This window comes from Poromitra crassiceps (genome assembly GCF_964638095.1).
Source record: "Poromitra crassiceps genome assembly, chromosome: 11".
Lineage (NCBI taxonomy): Eukaryota > Metazoa > Chordata > Actinopteri > Beryciformes > Melamphaidae > Poromitra > Poromitra crassiceps.
The window spans coordinates 21,204,497-21,226,918 of NC_139643.1; the positions used below are offsets into that span (position 1 = coordinate 21,204,497).

General features: G+C 44.9%; 1 protein-coding gene across 1 annotated transcript in view; it reads right to left on the minus strand.

Moving 5' to 3' along the window:
• The window catches only part of LOC310785252 (receptor-type tyrosine-protein phosphatase U-like), a 267,162-nt gene that overhangs the window by 164,680 nt on the left and 80,060 nt on the right, over positions 1-22,422 (minus strand). The window contains exon 2 of the mRNA XM_083646258.1: positions 20,718-20,846. Within this exon, the coding sequence (XP_083502384.1) occupies positions 20,718-20,846 (129 nt within the window). The remainder of the gene's footprint in view (positions 1-20,717; positions 20,847-22,422) is intronic.

A 22,422-nucleotide genomic window follows, 5' to 3' on the forward strand; every position in this document is an offset into this window, starting at 1 on the left:
TCTATCCTATTTATGATTTTAGTTAGCCTATATCCACTTCATATTAACTCTGATAGATGCAGATATAGTGCAGATATTCCATTGAGGCCAATTACCAGTGCAACATAATTTATCACATGCTTGCTTAATTACCACAAGGCGTCAATCAGTATGTAGATTGGGATTTGGGATTTCCAGGATCCCGGGATCAGAGATCCTGTGTGTGCTGGGTGGACCTGGGGTCAGAGATCCTGTGTGTGTGCTGGGTGGACCCGGGGTCAGAGATCCTGTGTGTGTGCTGGGTGGACCCGGGGTCAGAGATCCTGTGTGTGCTGGGTGGACCTGGGGTCAGAGATCCTGTGTGTGTGCTGTGTGGACCCGGGGTCAGAGATCCTGTGTGTGTGCTGGGTGGACCTGGGGTCAGAGATCCTGTGTGTGCTGGGTGGACCCGGGGTCAGAGATCCTGTGTGTGTGCTGGGTGGACCTGGGGTCAGAGATCCTGTGTGTGTGCTGTGTGGACCCGGGGTCAGAGATCCTGTGTGTGTGCTGTGTGGACCCGGGGTCAGAGATCCTGTGTGTGTGCTGGGTGGACCTGGGGTCAGAGATCCTGTGTGTGCTGGGTGGACCCGGGGTCAGAGATCCTGTGTGTGTGCTGGGTGGACCTGGGGTCAGAGATCCTGTGTGTGCTGGGTGGACCTGGGGTCAGAGATCCTGTGTGTGTGCTGGGTGGACCCGGGGTCAGAGATCCTGTGTGTGCTGGGTGGACCCGGGGTCAGAGATCCTGTGTGTGTGCTGGGTGGACCCGGGATCAGAGATCCTGTGTGTGTGCTGGGTGGACCTGGGGTCAGAGATCCTGTGTGTGTGCTGGGTGGACCCGGGGTCAGAGATCCTGTGTGTGTGCTGGGTGGACCTGGGGTCAGAGATCCTGTGTGTGTGCTGTGTGGACCCGGGGTCAGAGATCCTGTGTGTGCTGGGTGGACCTGGGGTCAGAGATCCTGTGTGTGTGCTGGGTGGACCCGGGGTCAGAGATCCTGTGTGTGTGCTGGGTGGACCCGGGGTCAGAGATCCTGTGTGTGCTGTGTGGACCCGGGGTCAGAGATCCTGTGTGTGTGCTGGGTGTGCAGATAGGACTGTGAGATCAAAAGGCTTGTGTATTCTCCTCAGCTGATCTCCAGAGGTTTGAACTTGTTGTGTGGAGCTGCAGAGTTCCGGTGTTCTCCTCAGCTCGCTGCCGATCTCCAGAGGTTTGGATCTGGCAGGGAAATATGGCTTATTGTGCATTATTTAAATGGTCATTAGACTCGCAAGGCGTATTCTTTCTACAAAAAGCTCTGGGCTTTCATTATCACATCAGTCATCAGCCTATTATATGCAAATGACTCATCCTAAGTCTGGAACCTATAATTTATAATAGATCACTTGTTCACAGTGGGGGGATATGGAAATGTTTCCTAAAGATAGCCAGTCTGCACCTGGGCACGAGGTGGAAGGACGGGGGTGGGGGGTTATGTTTAAATCTGACCGTTTCTACTTCAGTGTTTCCCTACTAAAAATCGACAATAACTGACACATATCAGATTTTTTATAAAAAAAACTAATATTGGCCCGATATATCAGCAAACCAATTGAATTACATGTAAACTTCATTGTAGCTGTTAAACACCTGAAAGGGTTAGAGCTTGGATACTTGAGACACCTTATCCTGTTGACCGGTCGAAGCAGTACTATTTCCAAGGTCATATTTGGAATATTGTGTTCATTGGTGGACACAGGGATGTTTGTTGTCACTATATGCACATTATTACCAGGGGAACTCTGGTCATTTGTAATATTTGCGGGGGACATCTGTGATCTGAATCCCGTGTGAATCTGCCATGTCTGCAATTTGTAAAGCAAAAATTCCACCGCAGATTTCCTCCCCATATTTGGCCAAACACAGAGGTCATGTGATCATATTAGTCCAGTGCAAATTGGCATCACTGTGATTTATTTCTTATGCTGTCGTTTACGCGGTAAGGAAAATGTTCTACCTTTCAACACGCTCAACAGTTATGTGGTGGCCTAATAGTGCACAAATAAGCCAGGTGATCCATATCATAATTCAAGGTTAATGTTAAAAAATAACTTTTGCATCACCTCACATCACCCATGCTATTATCAAGCTATGAATTAGCTGTGGTCGGCGACAGTGTGTCCCACACAGGGCTGGGTCTAGTTAACTTTCAGATCAACGTGTCATTCTTAGATTTCTTAAAGGGGCCATATTATGCATTTCTTAATTTTGTATCATATATATGTTGTTACAATCTTGGATGGTCATATTAAACATGGGCTAAGCTTCAAATAAATATGTGAAAGTGTTTTAATGTTACCCCCATGAACCACCCCTCGCGCCTATGAACTCTCGTAGACGAGATGCCATGGATTTATGGCGATTTTGTGCGAGAACCATAATTTTTGTGACGTCAGTAAGGACTTGTTACCCTGGCAACAAAGCGTTGCCGCCGGCCGGCGCGCAGCGCGCGCACGCTAGCTCCCACCCTCTCTTCCCTGTTCTGTGTTTCAGTAACCCGCGGCGGCGTCACCACTCACCAGGCTCTCTCTAGCCTGGCTGTCTGGGACTAACACAACAGTGTAGTCTCATGGAATAACGGATTCCAGACCGCAAAAACAAGGAGACGACATGGAAGTGAGCCAGGATGTAGGACTGAAGTGGTAAGTTCTGAAAATATGTGTCTCATTCCAGCATCGGTCCAATGTGCTGCTAGGAAGCGCTAACGTTACTTACCGGCTGGGTAACGTTAGCACTTGCTATTTAGCCTAGCAGCACAGCTGCCTTATAGACATGAACAACCGATGAATGACGAAAGGCACATATTTTCAGAACTTGTAACGTTAGTCCAACTTGCTGACTTCTCCAAGTCCTCATTTTGGTTTGGTCCGTGTAGCCTTTGCTAGGAGAGGCACACTATAGTCACAAGCATTTGGGAAGTTAGCTAACTAGCTACATTAGCTAGTGTGAAGCTCCCGGTGTAACGTTATGGCAGGCCGTGGTAATAGAATCCCTGCTTGGCCAGCCACCGAAGAAAATGTCCGGGTGCAGCCCGGCCTAGCGGAGCTGTAGATAGCTAGGGGGATGTTGATAAATCAATTGATAGCTTGCTTTATGTCCAAGTCACGTTTTTCATCGATGGTCAAATTCGTTTTGACAATCAGTTGCTCGTTGATATAATTGTTTTACAACTACCAAATTTAGTAGCCATAGCAGAGATCGCCTGTCTGTTTCTGTTATGCATGACTATCTATCTATCTATCTATCTATCTATCTATCTATCTATCTATCTATCTATCTATCTATCTATCTTATCTAGATAGATAGATAGATAGATAGATAGATAGATAGATAGATAGATAGATAGATAGTCAGACAGACAGACAGTCTCGCTTCTACAGCGATAGCTCTCTGGGCAGAAGTTTGCAAACGCAAAAACTCCTCGCGCTGCCCACCTGGAGTATTTTCCGGAGGGTGGGGGTTCAGGGACAGGACCTAAAAACAGAGCGTTTCAGACAGAGGGTGAACTGAAGGGGGCAGTGAGAGCCAGTACAAGATAAACAATGAGTTTTTTAAACTATGACTGATGCAATAAGTTACTCTACTGGAGGCCAACAATAAAATAATAATACATTATATTAGCAAAATATGGGCCCTTTAATATATTTGACATGACACTGTTCGTATGCCAACAGTTCTTCAGTCATTTATATCCAGGGCTACAATGCCAGCAAACTTGATTAAAATACAGACGTTGCTTATCCCGTGCGAATGTGCCGCACCAAACAAGATAAGGGAAGGAAGGGGTGTGGGGAGGGGAAGGGAAGGGTGTAGTGTTTTCTAAATAACATGAGCTCCCCAGGTAATACTAGTCCCGTGTGAATAGGGCTTTAGTCACAAGCCTCTCCCAGCAATGAGGCTGACTCTTTCTCTATATAGAGCTCCATCTGCACTTACATTGTATACCTTAACGCAGAAGACTTGCCATAAATACACCTAGAGACAGAGGAGGAGGACAAACATGTCAGCAGAGCACACTCATCCCCACCTCATCGACTCCACGATCCAACTCCTGTATTTTTAGATTGTCAGCGAACCAGATCCATGTTGGTGCATTGATAGAGCCATTTAAAATGTGTCTCTTGGCCTGTATTCACGTTTGCATTGTCGACGTTTACATTCCCGGCGGGACGGTCTCTGCTTGTCCACAGATCGTTCAAATGGCGAGAGAGCGAATGACTTTGAAATAGGAAAATGTGATTGGTGCAGCACTAATGGCAGCGGGTGAACGCACAATCCCCATAGATAATAACAGCCTCACCGTCACACAACAAAGAAGCAATAAACTACAACAATCCCCAAAGAAAAGATTATTAGACGCAAGATGAATCCGGGCTGAAGGCACGATATAGCGTGTGTGAGATGGAGCAGTCAACCGGGTATGAGCAGTGTCCTAATAATAATCAATATAGAGGAGAAGTCACTGTGGAGAAGTGGGACGTGTTGCAGTGTGCTGTTAATACCAGGTGTTAAAACCTCAAGCAAACATTGAAGGGAATGGGCGAAGCGAATAATTAATGCAAATCCGCTCTAAATAACTTTCATAAACTGGAGAGGGCGCTGGTGGTTGACCCCCTCGTTAGCATAAACCTAGGAGGCGCATCAAGCAGCGACCGACACTTATAAAGTGAGTGTGAGACGGACCAGTGAGTAAATACGAACGCGTATCAAAATCAATCAATCAATCAATCAATAACCATTATTTAACCAGGTAAAGTCTCATTGAGATTAAAATCTCTTTTTCGAGAGCGACCTGGCCAAGAGGGCAGCATAAAAAACAATGTTACAACAAAAACACAAGCAATACAAACAGAGAAATACATTCATACATGGGAGAACAATTTAGGGGCAGTTACAATGATCGAGAGTATTTTCTTCTCGATCTTTCAAAATGGCCTTAAATTCCCCCTAAAGTTACCAGCTCTGATAACTTCAGGTCCTTCTGTAGATTATTCCAGGACGAAGGGGCGGCATATTTGAAGGCCTTTTTGCCTAGTTCGGTTCTAGCTCTGGGGACTAACATCTGAAGAGTATTGTGAGAGCGTCGACCGTATTGATTTTGTTTTCTACACATGTAAACAGACAAATAGGCAGGAACTAGCCTAAGAAGAGATTTATATATAAAAGCCAACCAATGTGTATGTCTGCGGGCATACAAGGGCAGTGGTTGGTCAGTATCGAAGAGGAGCAATAAGCTCCTGGACAAACGGCGCTGCTATCGCGTAACAGGTAATAGGCTGCTAATAGGGGTGTCACGATACACTCAGTTCACGATACGATACGTATCACGATACTGGGTTCACGATAACGATACGATACGATACGATTTTAACAATATTTTTTTAAACTTGAATAATGACAATATATGACTGGAAAAGTAGTATTTTATTTGAAATGCACAAATACAAAACATGCTGTTGTGGGAAATTGTTATTACAATAACAACTAGAAAAAACATGAGATTGGAGATAAGGCTTATCTTGAAATAGAATGAGTTACACCGTCACTTAGATTTACTTTGAACTAAAAGGTTTCTCAGCAGTATAAATTCTCATTATGCATCTTCAGTTTTTCTTCAAACTCAAACAACAAGACTTTTCTTAGTCTATTTTTTATGCATCTTCAGTTTTTCCTGTCAAGTAAACAGTTTTGCCAGAAACTCAATTGAATGGTTTCTCTCCTGTATAACTTCTCATGTGTCTCTTCAGAGACTTGTTCAACTGAACTACTTTCCACACATTGAACTTCAACAAACAAAGACGTTTCTTTGTCTACTTTTGAAAAAAAAAAAAATTTTTTTTTTTTTTTTTTTTTTTTTTCACGATATGAGATTTCATCTCAACGATACATATCGTGACGTTTTACTATCGCGAAATTTCGTGGGACGATATATTGTGACACCCCTAGCTGCTAACGTAGCCTATAACGTTCATTCATTCATTCACGCTGTGTGTGGACGGCACTGATAGATCCTTTTCACGGGGGCCATTTTGTGTTGAAAAGGCAGAATAAACACAGGTGCAAGCAAAACACTAATGAGGGTTTCCAAATTCCAATCATGGAAGTTGGAAACCCTCATTAGTGTTTTGCTTGCACCTGTGTTTACCCTGCCTTTTCCACACAAAATGGCCCCCGTGAGAAGGGTCTATTGCAAAGGGCTCGTGAAGGAAGAGAGAGAAAATAGTGACGGGTGAAGAGAAGACACAGGCAGGCCAGAGAAAACGACAGAAAGTGTCCAAACAGAAGCGTTTCAAACTGTGACGCGAGTCTGTGTGTGTGTGTGTGTGTGTGTGTGTGTGTGTGTGTGTGTGTGTGTGTGCGCATGTGTGTGTTTTACCGTTCTACCGCCGGAGCGAATGTGGTGAAAACAGACAACTGTCAGCCAGGACAGGTGCCTGTAACAGATACCGGCGTCCAGCACAGAGGCAACGTTAGATCAATCAAATTCCATGTGATCGACAAAATCCTTAACGATCACTTATCGTTCATCAATTAATCATGCCCATCCCTATAGTCAGACTCCTTGTTGTTAGCCTGACAGTGCAGTCAGACCCGTTTGAATTCTCCAGCAGACCTGCACGACGGAGCCAGCCATGGTTGATGGCAGATTTGTGACACGACAACACGACCACAAATGCCTCTACATGTCTCTTCAAAACTGTTTCCATGACAACCTTTCTCAAAAATGCCCCCCTTCCTATCCCCACCCCCTCAGCCACAATGTGCATCAGTCACAAGAGGGTGTAAACACCCCGCCGGCGTCCATCTTGAGTTGACAGGGTGGATCAGACGGGCCGTGGCGTGCGAGCTGTCATGGCGTCACCAGACAGGCACAGACCGAGCGTGACAGAACGACACAGCCAGCCTCACACACACACACACACACACACACACACTCACTCACACACACACTGCCTCCTACTTACAGGCCTGTCGTTAAAGTGATGCTAATTACACAGAACGGGTCACATTATGATCATACCTGCTGTTGCCCCTGCAGATGCACAGGACATCAGCCATGCCACTGACTGAACACAGCAGGGTGTCGTATACAAAGACAAGAAGAAGAACAGGACATCAGCCATGCCACTGACTGAACACAGCAGGGTGTCGTATACAAAGACAAGAAGAAGAACAGGACGTCAGCCACGCCACTGACTAGGGGTGTCACGATACACTCAGTTCACGATACGATACGTATCACGATACTGGGTTCACGATAACGATACGATACGATACGATTTTAACAATATTTTTTTAAACTTGAATAATGACAATATATGACTGGAAAAGTAGTATTTTATTTACACAAATACAAAACATGCTGTTGTGGGAAATTGTTATTACAATAACAACTAGAAAAAACATGAGATTGGAGATAAGGCTTATCTTGAAATAGAATGAGTTACACCATCACTTAGATTTACTTTGAACTAAAAGGTTTCTCAGCAGTATAAATTCTCATTATGCATCTTCAGTTTTTCTTCAAACTCAAACAACAAGACTTTTCTTAATCTATTTTTTATGCATCTTCAGTTTTTCCTGTCAAGTAAACAGTTTTGCCAGAAACTCAATTGAATGGTTTCTCTCCTGTATAACTTCTCATGTGTCTCTTCAGAGACTTGTTCAACTGAACTACTTTCCACACATTGAACTTCAACAAACAAAGACGTTTCTTAGTCTATTTTTTGAAAAAAAAAAAAAAAAAAAAAAACTTTTTTTTTTTTTTTTTTTTTTGCGATATGAGATTTCATCTCAACGATACATATCGTGACGTTTTACTATCGCGAAATTTCGTGGGACGATATATTGTGACACCCCTACCACTGACTGAACACAGCAGGGTGTCGTATACAAAGACAAGAAGAAGAACAGGACGTCAGCCATGCCACTGACTGAACACAGCAGGGTGTCGTATACAAAGACAAGAAGAAGAACAGGACGTCAGCCATGCCACTGACTGAACACAGCAGGGTGTCGTATACAAAGACAAGAAGAAGAACAGGACGTCAGCCACGCCACTGACGGAACACAGCAGGGTGTCGTATACAAAGACAAGAAGAAGAACAGGACATCAGCCATGCCACTGACTGAACACAGCAGGGTGTCGTATACAAAGACAAGAAGAAGAACAGGACGTCAGCCATGCCACTGACTGACCACAGCAGGGTGTCGTATACAAAGACAAGAAGAAGAACAGGACATCAGCCATGCCACTGACGGAACACAGCAGGGTGTCGTATACAAAGACAAGAAGAAGAAGAAGAAGCAGCGAGCACTTAGGAGGAGCAATTAGGAGTCCTCCATTAAAGCACTGTCAAGCGTGGCAGGTTTAACGAGAAAAACTCAAAATTCCCTCAACTCCATAGAACAGGGGTCTTCAATTACGTTTCACCAAGGGCCACGTTTTGCTGAGGGCCGAGGGCCGGGGGCCGAACGGCGTCTTGGCGCCGGCGCGAAAGATTTGGGGCATTTGAAGGCAGGTTTAGAGGAATAACTCATTGTAAATTAACAGTTGTGATGTCATTATTCAGTTTTAACCACCAATATTTGATCCTTTTCTCACTCCTATGTCACCACCTGCTCTCCCTGCAGGGCTTGAAATTAACTTTTTTGACCACTTGCCAATATGGCTTCTAGATTTCAAAGTTAAGCCAATTAGAATTTCCACTAGCCAAAATGTTTTTCTTGAAATAAACCAGAATATGAGTGGCTTAATTTAAGCATAAGTATCAGTAAGTGGCCGGGGATTCTCAAAGCCTGTTGAGGGTCACACAAGAACAAAAAGGCACTCTTGAAGCTAAATAAATCCAAAACCAACGAGTTAATTATTTAAATTTTTACTTCAATGTAGAACAGTAATTTCTTACACATGAGATTACTTTTAGCCTTTTAGTCATAAAGATTATTGAAAGATATTCCATATTCCAGACTGAAATGTTATAACATATAAGCTATATATACAGATAAGAAGTAGAGTATTGGCCAGAATGAAATGAACATTTAGACACTTATTTCTGCGGGTATCTTGCATGTTGCGTTCAGATGCACTGTAAAAAAAGAAAAAGAAAATGCAATTCCAGCGCGGGCCACACAGGGGGCGCTCACGGGCCGCCAATTGAAGAGCCCTGCCATAGAGTGTATAACAATATGGACGAAGTCACACTGATCATCATCACCCATTGGTTTCTGGACTCCCGATTTGAAGCCTCGAGTTTTGCATTGCGGCGGTCGCCATCTTGGTTTTCTTGGAGCCAGAAGTGAGAAGAGCCACAGTGCTGCCTGCTGCTATTGGTCGGTGATCGTCTGCTGCGTGATCACTGGATAGGTGACCTGTCAATCATGCCCCAAAACATAGTCTGCTTTATCGTCTATTTTACTATAATGGGACCATAATTTACTAATGAACATCATGCTGTATTGAAGATGACTTGAAATTAGTGATTGAGACCATCAGCTCATTAGGAAAGTCTTTATTGAGGTAATCAAAAATCACATTGACTTCTTCTAGACAATCAGATTTCTTTTTGCAGCCATAAAACTGTATAAACAAGTGAGTTATATAAAAATTCACCCCCCATAAAATTGTTATGAACGGTGAAATTAGCTATAGAGATCAAAACCGTTATTTTTCCTTTGTTCCCCTCTGCTATAAAGTTGGGCATTTTAACAAGCGGGGGGGGGGGGGGGGGGTGTTGGAGCAGCCTCAAGTGGCCATTCGATGAACTGCAACTTTTTGGTACTTTCACGTTGGTCTCATTTCTCAGAACCGAAGGTTCTCACTCACTTCCCTCACTAGATAGTCTATTTAATCAAAAACGTCACATTTCACAAAGCAATCAAGCTTCAATCCATTGAAAATCTCACCTATTGAAAACGCTGATTATAGTGGTGCTTATAGTAGTGCTCCGGGGACAACGGGGAATCAGACTCAATTCACATTTCTGTGTAGCTGCACAATAACACAATCAACGTGTGTTTGCAATCGCCATCACCATCCGTCTCATCATCGCACTCACGGCTGATTCACCGCCTAACAGCTTCCATTTTTTCCCCCCCACAGCTGACGCACAGCGCATGGCGGCGGCGTCGTTATCGCTCTTCTCTGTGCCCGTAAACGTTGACCGCTCTCAGTGTTTCTCCTGAGCTTTGATCAGTGTGCTGCGAGAGGATAAGAAGAAGAGTCAAAGTTCCACCCGAGAAGGTCTTCCCATTTTCAAAATGATAGATAGTGTATACATACAAAAACCACTGGCCTTCATCCCATCGCTCCTGAATCTGCCCTTGTGTTTGGACTGGAGAGTGTTCTTCCTCTGCTTCACCACTCCTTTTGTTTTCCCACAGCGCAGCGCTGCGCTTCACAGCCCAGGTCATGTATTCAGTCAGGAAGGAAGTTGAAAGATGTCGCCTCGTGCAATGGCCTCTTGTCTCACAGTGGGCTGGTGTTTGGACCTTGAAGCCCACGGTGCTTAAACACAGCAAACTGCTCAAACGGGCCGACTAAAAAGAGACGTGGTTTCACGCGACGAGCGCAGGTAGTAGGCTACTCTGAGCCACCGCACGAGGGGAAGGGGGAAAGGGGGGGTGTCTGCGAAGTGTTGTTTAAGAGGAACTTATACAGTTGCATAAATCAATATGACTAGAAATGAGGTGGAAACTCTGGAGACGATGTGCCACGGGCACACTTTTTTTTTCCGGGGTGTGACCAAACTCATGGCGAAATTCGGCACTGCACTCTGTCGGGTCCCCAGCAGCGCACCCCCCCCCCCGAGTTTGAAATCGATCGGACGGACGGTTCTTCGAGTTACTTGAAAGCCATGCTCTGATTGGTTGAGTTGCACGTCGATCGGATGAACGCTTCTGGAGATGCAGCACCACGTCTTCACCCTTGACTTTCTTCCAGAGTCTGATAACAAGTGAAAGCGTTGGTCTGTAAAGTGTCCGCCTGCCACAAACCCAGGAGAAGAGCTGTCGACCGCAGTGACAAATCCAAGTGTCACTTCCTGGAGAAGGAACAGGCTCTGTCCCTCTCTCCTGTGAGCCTGTCCTATTGAAACTGTGCTCCGTGACGAAGCACCACACATCCACACAGCTCCAGCTTCCTGCTAGCACACACACAGTCCCTCCAATGACAGTCAAGCAATAAATAACCTGCTACTTCTTCATGTCAATAATTTGTGCCGATTGACAGCATACAGTCGTGATTCAACACATAGCCAGTTCATAAGCTTTTAGCAGCAACTATACACTGGTTTGTTTGGAATACATTTTAGCTGCTAGAAGACATTGAGTGTTTATTTACTATACACTATTAAATAAACACTTATATAGTGTATATATATAATATAAAATATAAATAAGAAGGTTTTATTAATACAGTTATTATATTATACATGGAGTGCAAAACAACAAAGCAGTGATAATGACAAAGCGATAATGCGTTAAGAATCTGCCAGCTTATCACTTTAACCCCAATCATAGAAAAGGAATAATTGCATGTCTAATTGTAATATCGTTAATGAACAGCTCCTTTGGCGAAAAAAATAGCTTTTACTTTGGAAAAAGGTCTTCCTGCTCGGCCACAACGAAGACGTGTGAGATGCAAATGAACATGAGAACAGTTATCAGGAGGAACTGGGCTCCCTGCTAATATGCCATTTAAATGCAAAGAGTCATTCTGACACCGCTAGTTTTTCTACTCTGGAGCTCTGGATCATCAAAGCCAGTGGAAAGTGGAGACATGTGAGAGGGCAGAGAGGGTGGAGGCAGAGTGGAGACAGGTGAGAGGGGTGGAGGCAGAGTGGAGACAGAGGGCAGAGAGGGGTGGAGGCAGAGTGGAGGCAGAGAGGTGGAGGCAGAGTGGAGACAGAGGGCAGAGAGGTGGAGGCAGAGTGGAGACAGAGGGCAGAGAGGTGGAGGCAGAGTGGAGACAGAGGGCAGAGAGGTGGAGGCAGAGTGGAGACAGAGGGCAGAGAGAGGTGGAGGCAGAGTGGAGACAGAGGGCAGAGAGAGGTGGAGGCAGAGTGGAGACAGGTGAGAGAGCAGAGAGAGGTGGAGGCAGAGTGGAGACAGGTGAGAGAGCAGAGAGAGGTGGAGGCAGAGTGGAGACAGAGGGCAGAGAGGTGGAGGCAGAGTGGAGACAGAGGGCAGAGAGAGGTGGAGGCAGAGTGGAGACAGAGGGCAGAGAGGTGGAGGCAGAGTGGAGACAGGTGAGAGGGCAGAGAGAGGTGGAGGCAGAGTGGAGACAGGTGAGAGGGCAGAGAGAGGTGGAGGCAGAGTGGAGACAGGTGAGAGGGCAGAGAGGGGTGGAGGCAGAGTGGAGACAGGTGAGAGGGCAGAGAGAGGTGGAGGCAGAGTGGAGACAGGTGAGAGGGCAGAGAGAGGTGGAGGCAGAGTGGAGACAGAGGGCAGAGAGGTGGAGGCAGAGTGGAGACAGAGGGCAGAGAGGTGGAGGCAGAGTGGAGACAGAGGGCAGAGAGGTGGAGGCAGAGTGGAGACAGAGGGCAGAGAGAGGTGGAGGCAGAGTGGAGGCAGAGGACAGAGAGAGGTGGAGGCAGAGTGGAGACAGAGGACAGAGAGGTGGAGGCAGAATGGAAACAGAGGGCAGAGAGAGGTGGAGGCAGAGTGGAGACAGGTGAGAGGGCAGAGAGAGGTGGAGGCAGAGTGGAGACAGGTGAGAGGGCAGAGAGAGGTGGAGGCAGAGTGGAGACAGGTGAGAGAGCAGAGAGAGGTGGAGGCAGAGTGGAGACAGGTGAGAGAGCAGAGAGAGGTGGAGGCAGAGTGGAGACAGGTGAGAGAACAGAGAGAGGTGGAGGCAGAGTGGAGACAGGTGAGAGAGCAGAGAGAGGTGGAGGCAGAATGGAGACAGGTGAGAGAGCAGAGAGAGGTGGAGGCAGAGTGGAGACAGGTGAGAGGGCAGAGAGAGGTGGAGGCAGAGTGGAGACAGGTGAGAGGGGAGAGAGAGGTGGAGGCAGAGTGGAGACAGGTGAGAGAGCAGAGAGAGGTGGAGGCAGAGTGGAGACAGGTGAGAGGGGAGAGAGAGGTGGAGGCAGAGTGGAGACAGATGAGAGAGCAAAGAGAGGTGGAGGCAGAGTGGAGACAGGTGAGAGGGGAGAGAGAGGTGGAGGCAGAGTGGAGACAGGTGAGAGGGGAGAGAGAGGTGGAGGCAGAGTGGAGACAGGTGAGAGGGGAGAGAGAGGTGGAGGCAGAGTGGAGACAGGTGAGAGGGGAGAGAGAGGTGGAGGCAGAGTGGAGACAGGTGAGAGAGCAGAGAGAGGTGGAGGCAGAGTGGAGACAGGTGAGAGGGGAGAGAGAGGTGGAGGCAGAGTGGAGACAGGTGAGAGAGCAGAGAGAGGTGGAGGCAGAGTGGAGACAGGTGAGAGAGGTGGAGGCAGAGTGGAGACAGGTGAGAGGGGTGGAGGCAGAGTGGAGACAGGTGAGAGGACATAGAGGGGTGGAGGCAGAGTGGAGACAGGTGAGAGAGGTGGAGGCAGAGTGGAGACAGGTGAGAGAGGTGGAGGCAGACGACACCCTAAAAATACCATTTGAAGCCAAGCAAATAAATGAGCATCATGTTCAAAGTCTTCTTAGCTTCACTTAACACAGCAGCAGCAGCATTCGTTCAGTAGCATCACACTGTCCGATGATATCAGAACTTCTGTCCTGGACTCCAGAATGTCTATTTCTATACCTCCACAAAGAAATGACATGCAGTGTTTCCCCTATAGAAAAATGTTCAGGCCCGGAGGGATTTCGAAACGTACCCCGACCCCAACGGTGGGGGCCCTCGCTGGCGACGCAAAACTCTTAGCTAACCTGTTCGCATCTATGTTGGCAATGGCATCCCAAGTATCAACATACTATTATGGGATGTGATGCGAACAGTTGTATTATGGGATGTGCGTTTCCCAGGCAACGACACACGTTGACACGTTTTGAAACAGCGCTGCACGCTGGCACGATGCTCCTAAACGCAAAAATGCTTATTGTTTTGAATGATTTGGCACCTTCTATTACTGTCAACACTAGTATTGTTGTATTGTAATAATATGCCATAAAGGTTTATTAACATTTTGGGGAGAGCAGGAAAAATATTCCAAAAAAAACAACAGCAACAGGTCTTTTTTTTCTGGCCTGGCGGGGGCGCCGTTGGCCTGGCGGGCCCGCCAGGCCTGTAGGATGGTAGGGGAAACACTGACGTGGGCTCCCTGGAATCTGCAAACAGGCCAGTGAGCCGCTTCACATCTGCCATTAACAAGCTGACAAGCTGTGAAGAGAGTCAGGAGAAACAGCAGCATGCTGAAGGGCGTAACATGCTCCTTTTTTAACTGCAATGTTTCATGTCATTGCTATTCCTCTGGTCTGTGGGCGCAAATCAATACTATTGAGCTGTTGCTGCCCAATAAACTAAGCTGTTGTCTCAATTGCAGTCTCTTTAGCAGCTCTGAAGGAATTTAAAGCCCAGTCTCTTTAGCAGCTCTGAAGGAATCAAAAGCCCAGTCTCTTTAGCAGCTCTGAAGGAATCAAAAGCCCAGTCTCTTTAGCAGCTCTGAAGGAATTTAAAGCCTGTAGAAGACAATGGAGGAAAGAAAGACGTATATTCAAAGTGGCCTGGAGAACACTGGCCTTGCATATTCTTCCTACGCTACAGATAGACCTTTTTGATTGACAGGCTCTATTTCAGGAGAGGTGGATATAATGTAATCGATAAAGCAGCTGAACTCAATTAGAACAATATCAGACTCACCCCCCCTTCCCCTGTCCAAGAGAAAAAGTCATATTTCCAAAAGCATGTTCATGTTTACGGTATGCAATGTTTCCCCTAGAAAGCAAAACCTAAAGCAACGCGGCACGCCGCGGGATGGCATATTGGCGCGGTTGGCTTCGGTCAGATGGCGCAGCAGGCGGACGGTCCGCAGTTTACATTTGCTTTAAAATTTTGGTTGGCTTGGTATATTCAAGACTTAAAACAAAGTGATCACAAGGACTTAATAAAGTGCATTTATTGCTGATTAAATACTGTACGCTGTGTAACTTGTTGCAAAACATGACAGGGATGCAAAACTCGAAAGGCTCCCAAAAGCAAACGCTTATTGATTTGAATGAATGTATATTTGGCGTTATTTAGTGCTCTTATTATACGGTATATTACTGTCAACACCATACGTGCCATACAGGTTTGTATTGAAATGCTAATGTAGGGGTCTAGGGGGAAGATTGTGGGGGAAACACTGGCATGTCATTAAATTAATTACTCAGCGCTGTCGCTGTGCAAACAGGCAACGTTAAATAATTAGGACAATTACATGCGAAAGAGCGTATCAAAAGAGCAGCTCAACAAGCAGGTTATAATAACCCATAATTCTATTAATGTAGTGTATCAATGAGATTATCAGCGCTTTGATCCCACTCCTTCCATGGTTGAGTAAACACTCTGACGTTACATGAATAACTGAACGAGGCTCGTCTCTGATCAACAGTTGCTTTGGTGTTGCCTGCCTTAAAGGGGCAATAAGTATGGTTTTCACTGTCCCCATAGCACAAAAAGGCCATGGTATTTATTTCAGTATGAGGACGTGTTGCTCCGTGACATCATTGTTGTTCCAATTCCCTCTGATCGCCACCAGAGGTCACAGGTGGCTTCTTGCCCTTATACAGTAAGCAGACCGCAAAACAGGTGCTCAGGCTGAAGGGCAGCTGTACCCGCACTAAATCTCCACCTCCCCTCCGAGAGCGTCGTCGGAGAGGAACATCCTCAGCACATCTGAGCATGTGTTCATCCCGTCAGGAAAATACATTTTCTAAGGGAAGGAGAGCAGATGAGAAGCACCCTGCCCCCGAGGAAGACCAGGAAGCGTAATCAGCGGTGACCCGTACCCGACTCCGTCAATCCCAGGGAGTTGGTTAACATACCCGATTTGCCTCCGGAGAGCTGCGCCTAGAAGAGCAGAACAAGCGGCTTGATAGCAGCCAATGAATGATGAAGGCCCGGACGTCTGTAGGGCTCCTTCCACAAAACGCCACAGATGGCCACTCTCTGTGAGAGGTAGTGTATAACGACAATAACAGCCCGCTGTAAATAAACATATACGCTCTGTCAAATAGGAGGGCAGAGAGCGAGCATAAAGAGGGAAAACAAGCTGTCAGTGGTGGCATGATTGGAACGAGTCAGCGGTAATAACGCTGATTACTTAGGCAGGAATTCACTGAAGAAACCTGGGGCCACATTACAGAAACTCCCTATCTTATGTCTTAAGTTAGGATAGGACTAGTTTAAGATAGGATTTTTTCTGATTTGGTATTACAGAAGCAAATCCTAACTAACTTTAGGAATCCTATCTTATCTTGCTAAATCCTATCTTATGTCTTGTTAGGAAATCCTAAATACTCATCCAGCATCGGTTATCAACTTTTCTGTCTGTTACCCTAGCAACCAGTAGCAACAGACACCTCCTCCTTTCTCAACTTGCGGGGGAAGTAGGAGCGCTAGTAGGCTAACGATGTGTGTTGTTGTTGTCCAACATTTTTGAGATTGTGGGGCAATGGACCAAAAACGAAGGGCATTTAACTTCAAGGCAGATGAGTTGGAGGTCTTAGTGACCGCCGTAGAAAAGGTTAAAGACGTGCTTTTCGGAAAGTTTTCAGCCAATCTCACGCGGGAGGTGAAAGAGAGGGAATGGGCTAAAATAGCAGAAACCGTCTCTGCCGCATCAGGCATTCCTCCCCCCTTGGAAACTGTATGTACCGAGGAGCCAAATTGCTGATGGCTGTTGCTACCTCAGTTAAATTACGTGACATAGCAGGCTGAGATATTTTGGATATGTCGGCCACTTCAGTTTGAAAATCTCCCTTCGCAAAAAACCGAAGTGCATTTGTAAGTTGTACTACAACCGGCAGAGCCCCGTGTCGCCTAGTCGGTCTGTATCGATTAACGAGCGTTCTGTCATCAAAACGCAAAACGTCATTCAGGTCCCGCATGAGCCTTTCGGCAAATAAATTGCGCCTGTTGACATTTTGTTGGTTTTGCAAATGTATTAACAGCGCAGCCATAACGTAGGTAGGTAGGCTATAAGTAGGCTATAAATTATAACGAGATGCAAGATGGCTGTTGTTCCAGTTGAAAATAGCGTAAATTAGTTAGGACAGCATAGCTGGCATCTTAAAGTTAGGAGAGCTTTTTTAAGATTTTGGGGAGTTGGGACGCTTCTGTAATACGCTTTTCCCATTTTAAATTAGGATGAGAATATTGACTTAGGAACTGTTGTTCTGTAATGGGTGTTTTCCTAAATCAAGTCCTAACTCTAATTACCATGGTTACCAATCATTTAGGATAGGATTTGGAATTTAGGAAGTTTCTGTAATGTCGCCCCTGGTGAGCAAGTCTCTTTCACCACACATTGACTAAAGCATGATTTTAAGTCTCTTTCACCACACATTGACTAAAGCATGATTTTAAGTCTCTTTCACCACACACTTACTAAAGCATGATTTTAAGTCTCTTTCACCACACATTGACTAAAGCATGATTTTATATCTCTTTCACCACACATTGACTAAAGCATGATTTTAAGTCTCTTTCACCACACATTGACTAAAGCATGATTTTAAGTCTCTTTCACCACACATTGACTAAAGCATGATTTTAAGTCTCTTTCACCACACATTGACTAAAGCATGATTTTAAGTCTCTTTCACCACAAATTGACTAAAGCATGATTTTAAGTCTCTTTCACCACACATTTACTAAAGCATGATTTTTGATTCCGCATTCCTGTTAGAGATGCACGGTATTGGAGTTTTTTTTCCGATATCCGATAGTTTCCAACTCTTTTGGGGGATTGCGATAGTATGCAAAAAAAGAAAATCCGCACTTAATTTCAGAGTCTCTGCTGTAGTGGAATTAACACATAATTATGCCCTACTCTTATCATGATGGTGGTCCACTGGCAGAGGCAGACATAAATACAATGCTTTTCAATATGTCCACATTCACTTGGCAAAATAAGAAAACTAGGTAGGTTTTGAAAAACATGCAAAATATATATTTTTATGTGGACATTTTCTTTCAAACAAAACTGTAATATTTATGCTACTTAAACAGGGATGAGATGAGATGAGATCAACTTTATTGTCCCCTGGGGGACATTTGTCTTGGGCAAAAAGTGCATATAGCCACATCACATCCCAGCTTAACAAACAGACCACATACAAACAGTCAACAACAAAGAACAAACAACAAAGAGACACTCCATAATTGCACTAATTTCATCAGAGGAAAGTGTCACCAAGACATAATAGTTACAAAGCCCCATTGCACGATTTGTTCAACTCAGACTTTTTCAAGATAACAAAAAAAGCAAAGTAAAAATACTGAAATACCCCTCAGTCAGCATCACATTAAGGGGTGTCAAAAATAATCGATTATAAGATGCATCGCGATGCGGACGTGCACGATTCTGCATCGATTCACAAATGTCAGAAATCGATTATTTAAAAAAAATAATAATAATAATAAAAATAATAATAATTGAATAAAATATAATGGAAGTACATGCAGTTGTTTATTTGGATCATAATACAATGCAATTCCAAACGCACTTTTATTTTAAAAGTAGCCACACAGTGAGAAAAAAGAAAGTGAGAAAAAAGAAATCATGTATTGGGAAAAAAAAGTGATGGATCGATTGAAGATGCATCGAGATGCATCGATAATCGTAATCGAATCGAATCGTAGCGCTCTGAGTCGTAATCGAATCGAATCGTGAGGCCAGTGAAGATTCACAGCCCTACATCACATGTGCAAAAAGTGTACTGTACACTGTGAGGAGATTTCAAACATTGTTACCTCTATGAGATAGAATAGTAAAAGAAGAAGAAAGACCACAAGTGTGCATACACCTCATACAGTGATATCATAAAATCATCTGAGTCCATTGCGCTGTGCTGACGCCTCATACACGATGCTCTCCCTGAGACATTTAGTCAAGCATTGACCATTTGGGCATACCGTAATTATAGTAAAGCATCATTTTATCGGCCTGTCATATCGGCAGAAATGTTGGTTTCAGGACGATATTTCATTTTAAAGCCTTCATCTGCGAGATTTAATTGGGGGAACATCCTGTGTTATGTGGTCACCCAGACGCAATTTTTAATTGTCTTATTTCATGACTGAGTCAACTTCTATCATTTTGACCAGGGCCATTTCTTCACATGATCAATTTGTTGCATCGTCTCCATAAATTACGAGAGCAGCTAATAGGAGGCTATTTAGATGGTAAGCAGAGGGATAAATGGTGCTTAATCCTATCATAATAATCATAATAATAATAGATGTGTAAGATCAGAGGGTCTAAGTGGAGGGAATCACTCATGTGTGCAAGTCTTATAAGTTACTGTAGACCAGAGACCGTTTATTACAGCGAGACGGCCCACTCAATGTGAGTCAGTTCCTGTATCCGTGTCACGTGGTTTTCGCCACTCCCCCCACTCGCTAGTCTCCTAAAGGCTTTAGGAGACTACTGTGACATCATCAAATCATCCGAGTCCATTGTGCTGTGCTGACGCCTCATTGAAACTGACGTGTTGTAAAATCAGACAATGTAAAATGTGAATCAATGTCATCATCATTAGTGGCGTTCCTTCACATTTAGACAAGTGACATGTTTCCCATCCCATGGGTCTGTGCGCTGCCTGCAGCCTCTCCTCACTCACTTGTCTGTCTGTGAAGTGACAGATTGCTCAGAAATGAGTTTTGTCTTGAATGAGACGTTCCCTGTGGTAAATTGACAGCGGCGCTGCACAAATAGTCACAGTTTGCAGTAAATTAGTTTTCATGAAATATGCCACACAGAAGCCTCGGCGAGCCTCGCCGGCGGGTTACTCTGGGACGCCTGGTTTCTGTGGCAAGGCCAGTCTTGTTTACAGCTCTTCTAGGCTAGATGCTCCATGTCTCCACAGGCCCCCTAGGTGGTATCTGCTCCATATGTTGATGATGCATATTTAGTTTGCATCTTACAAAATTCATAAGGCCATAATGTCTGCTTCAATGACACGACTGAACTGAGTGACTGAATGCAAATCCATAAAACAAAGACAGAGAATTGATGATTTTGTGCCCATCAGACTGGCTCAGAATTAGGTCAAATTTCTCTCTTGATTACAAAGGTGGAAAATACAACTGTTTTTAACTGGGTGTTTACTGATTAAATGTTTAAGCTCCCCACAAATGCAGATGTTTTTTTTTTAAATATATATAACCAATTGCAAATTATTACAATTACCAAACAGATAAAAAGTAGATTATTATATTGAAATGTTATTTTAGATTTAGAATGTTAGAATTTTCTATACAACACAATACATTTTAATGTAATTCCACAACGTTTATTTTTGGCCCTCGGCCCTCCAGCCAGATTGAGTTTTGGCCCTTCATGGGAAAGAATTTGGGCACCCCTGCTTTAAGTAGATATTTCATGTCAGATGATTTGGGTTCTGGGCTTTAGTGACTTTAAGTAGAAATTTCTTTCAAAAATCAAATCTAACGCAGTTGGTGTTGAATGTGCACTGCTGTGCGTCGTGGGCGAGCGGCAGCCTCGACTGTGAGCCATACAGTATTGAAGCCTACCTCGCAGAAGGTCAGGGGTCGGGTGGGGCCAGTTGTAGGTCCTGATCAGCTGCCAGTCAAAGTCGTCCTCTTGGCCCTGCCGGTACTCACACAAGCTGGGGTCCGAGTCCTCATCAAAGGTGCAGCCAGCTAGAGAGAGGAGAGGTGAGGAGAGAGTGCATGAGAAAAATACCTACAAAAACTCTATAGCTGTTAGTTGAATTCTTTGCCTCGTTCAGTGAGGGGAAATTGGTGAAAGTAAGTAACCCTTATTAGAAGAAAGACAGAAATGATTGCTCTGGGTTGAGCAATCACCGGAAATTGGGAAAAGCCTTTAGCTAAAAGCGAAATGATGGCTAATGGTGAGCGCGCCAGGCGGTCAGCTGGACTGCAATCCCGTTTGTTCCCTCAGAGTCTACTGCCATTTGGTTCAATTAGCCCTGTGGTGCGAAAATGACACGGCAGACCACAGGTCACTCAGACAGCCGCAAATGAGGGGACAAGATGACCCAACCTCGTCTGCCCCTCTCTCACTGTGGGTCACTGCAACCTCTCCGCTCCCATCAGCACACAAACTATAGGCTTTTAAAGCCACCACCTACTGAGAAAACAAATAACAATGGCGTGTTCCTGTTAGTAATAGTCTGGACTTGGGAGGAGCAGCTCATGGTCGATCAGTGGCTGTGTGAGATCCACTTTGAGAGCGATTTCATCCATACAGTAACACATCAGTTTGATACATGCATGAATCAAGGGTTTTTGGTTACCGTAACTGCTTTCTCAAGTGTCATTTGTATGGGTTTTAAAAAATGAGCTGAACCCAAAAATGACTATTTTATTTTATTTTATTTTAGATCACATGCCTGGGTATTCAGTGCACCTGTTTAACCATGTATGCAAAAAAAAAATCACAAAAATCAAATTCCTTTAGTTTTTCCACACTTTTTCCACATCAAAAGTTCCTTTTTCAGGATTTCATTCATAACTGTAATCTACAGTATGCTGATGCCATGAAGAACTATCAAATTTCTACCCATTTTAACCAATCATATCATGACATGGCAGCTGTCAATCAGTTAAGATGGCTGCCTAGTGCCTGTAACCTGGGCAGAATTTCTATCCCATAAATGTTAAAATACTTGGCCAATAAGTATCTAACATACAAAATAAAACAAACGGTAGTGTCTTCATTTAATGTAGAATGCAAAGCACATGTAACTGGTTCATTAAACTCGCATTCCAGGAATATTGTATTTACTTTTAACACATTAAGTGCCATAGACGACCTAACTCGTCTTACATAATCCAGCGCTTGAGTGCCAAGGACGAGCTAACTCGTCTTACATAAACATTTTTTTTTTTTGACGGTGGGACATCAATCAACCCCTTTTACATCTTCGAGATAACTATTGGAGCAAGAGAATGTGTATAATCTATTTTACCGACCACTAAGTGGCGACAGAGACAGAGAGAAAGCCACAGCCACAGACCCGTGGACCAAAAGCAGCCGCCTCCCGCGGAAATGGCTTGGCGATTTTACAGTCAGAAACGAAGGAGCCTCATTCTGTAGGCGGGGACGCTTCGCGCTGCTGCGGTGGGGGGTTCCAGAAATGGACTGGGTGAGCAGCATAAAGCCTAGAGTCGCACGGGGCTTAATCGGGGCTCTCAAACCCAAGAGACAGTGAGACCTATCCACACTCGCTGCCAGGGAGAGGCTGCTCAACTC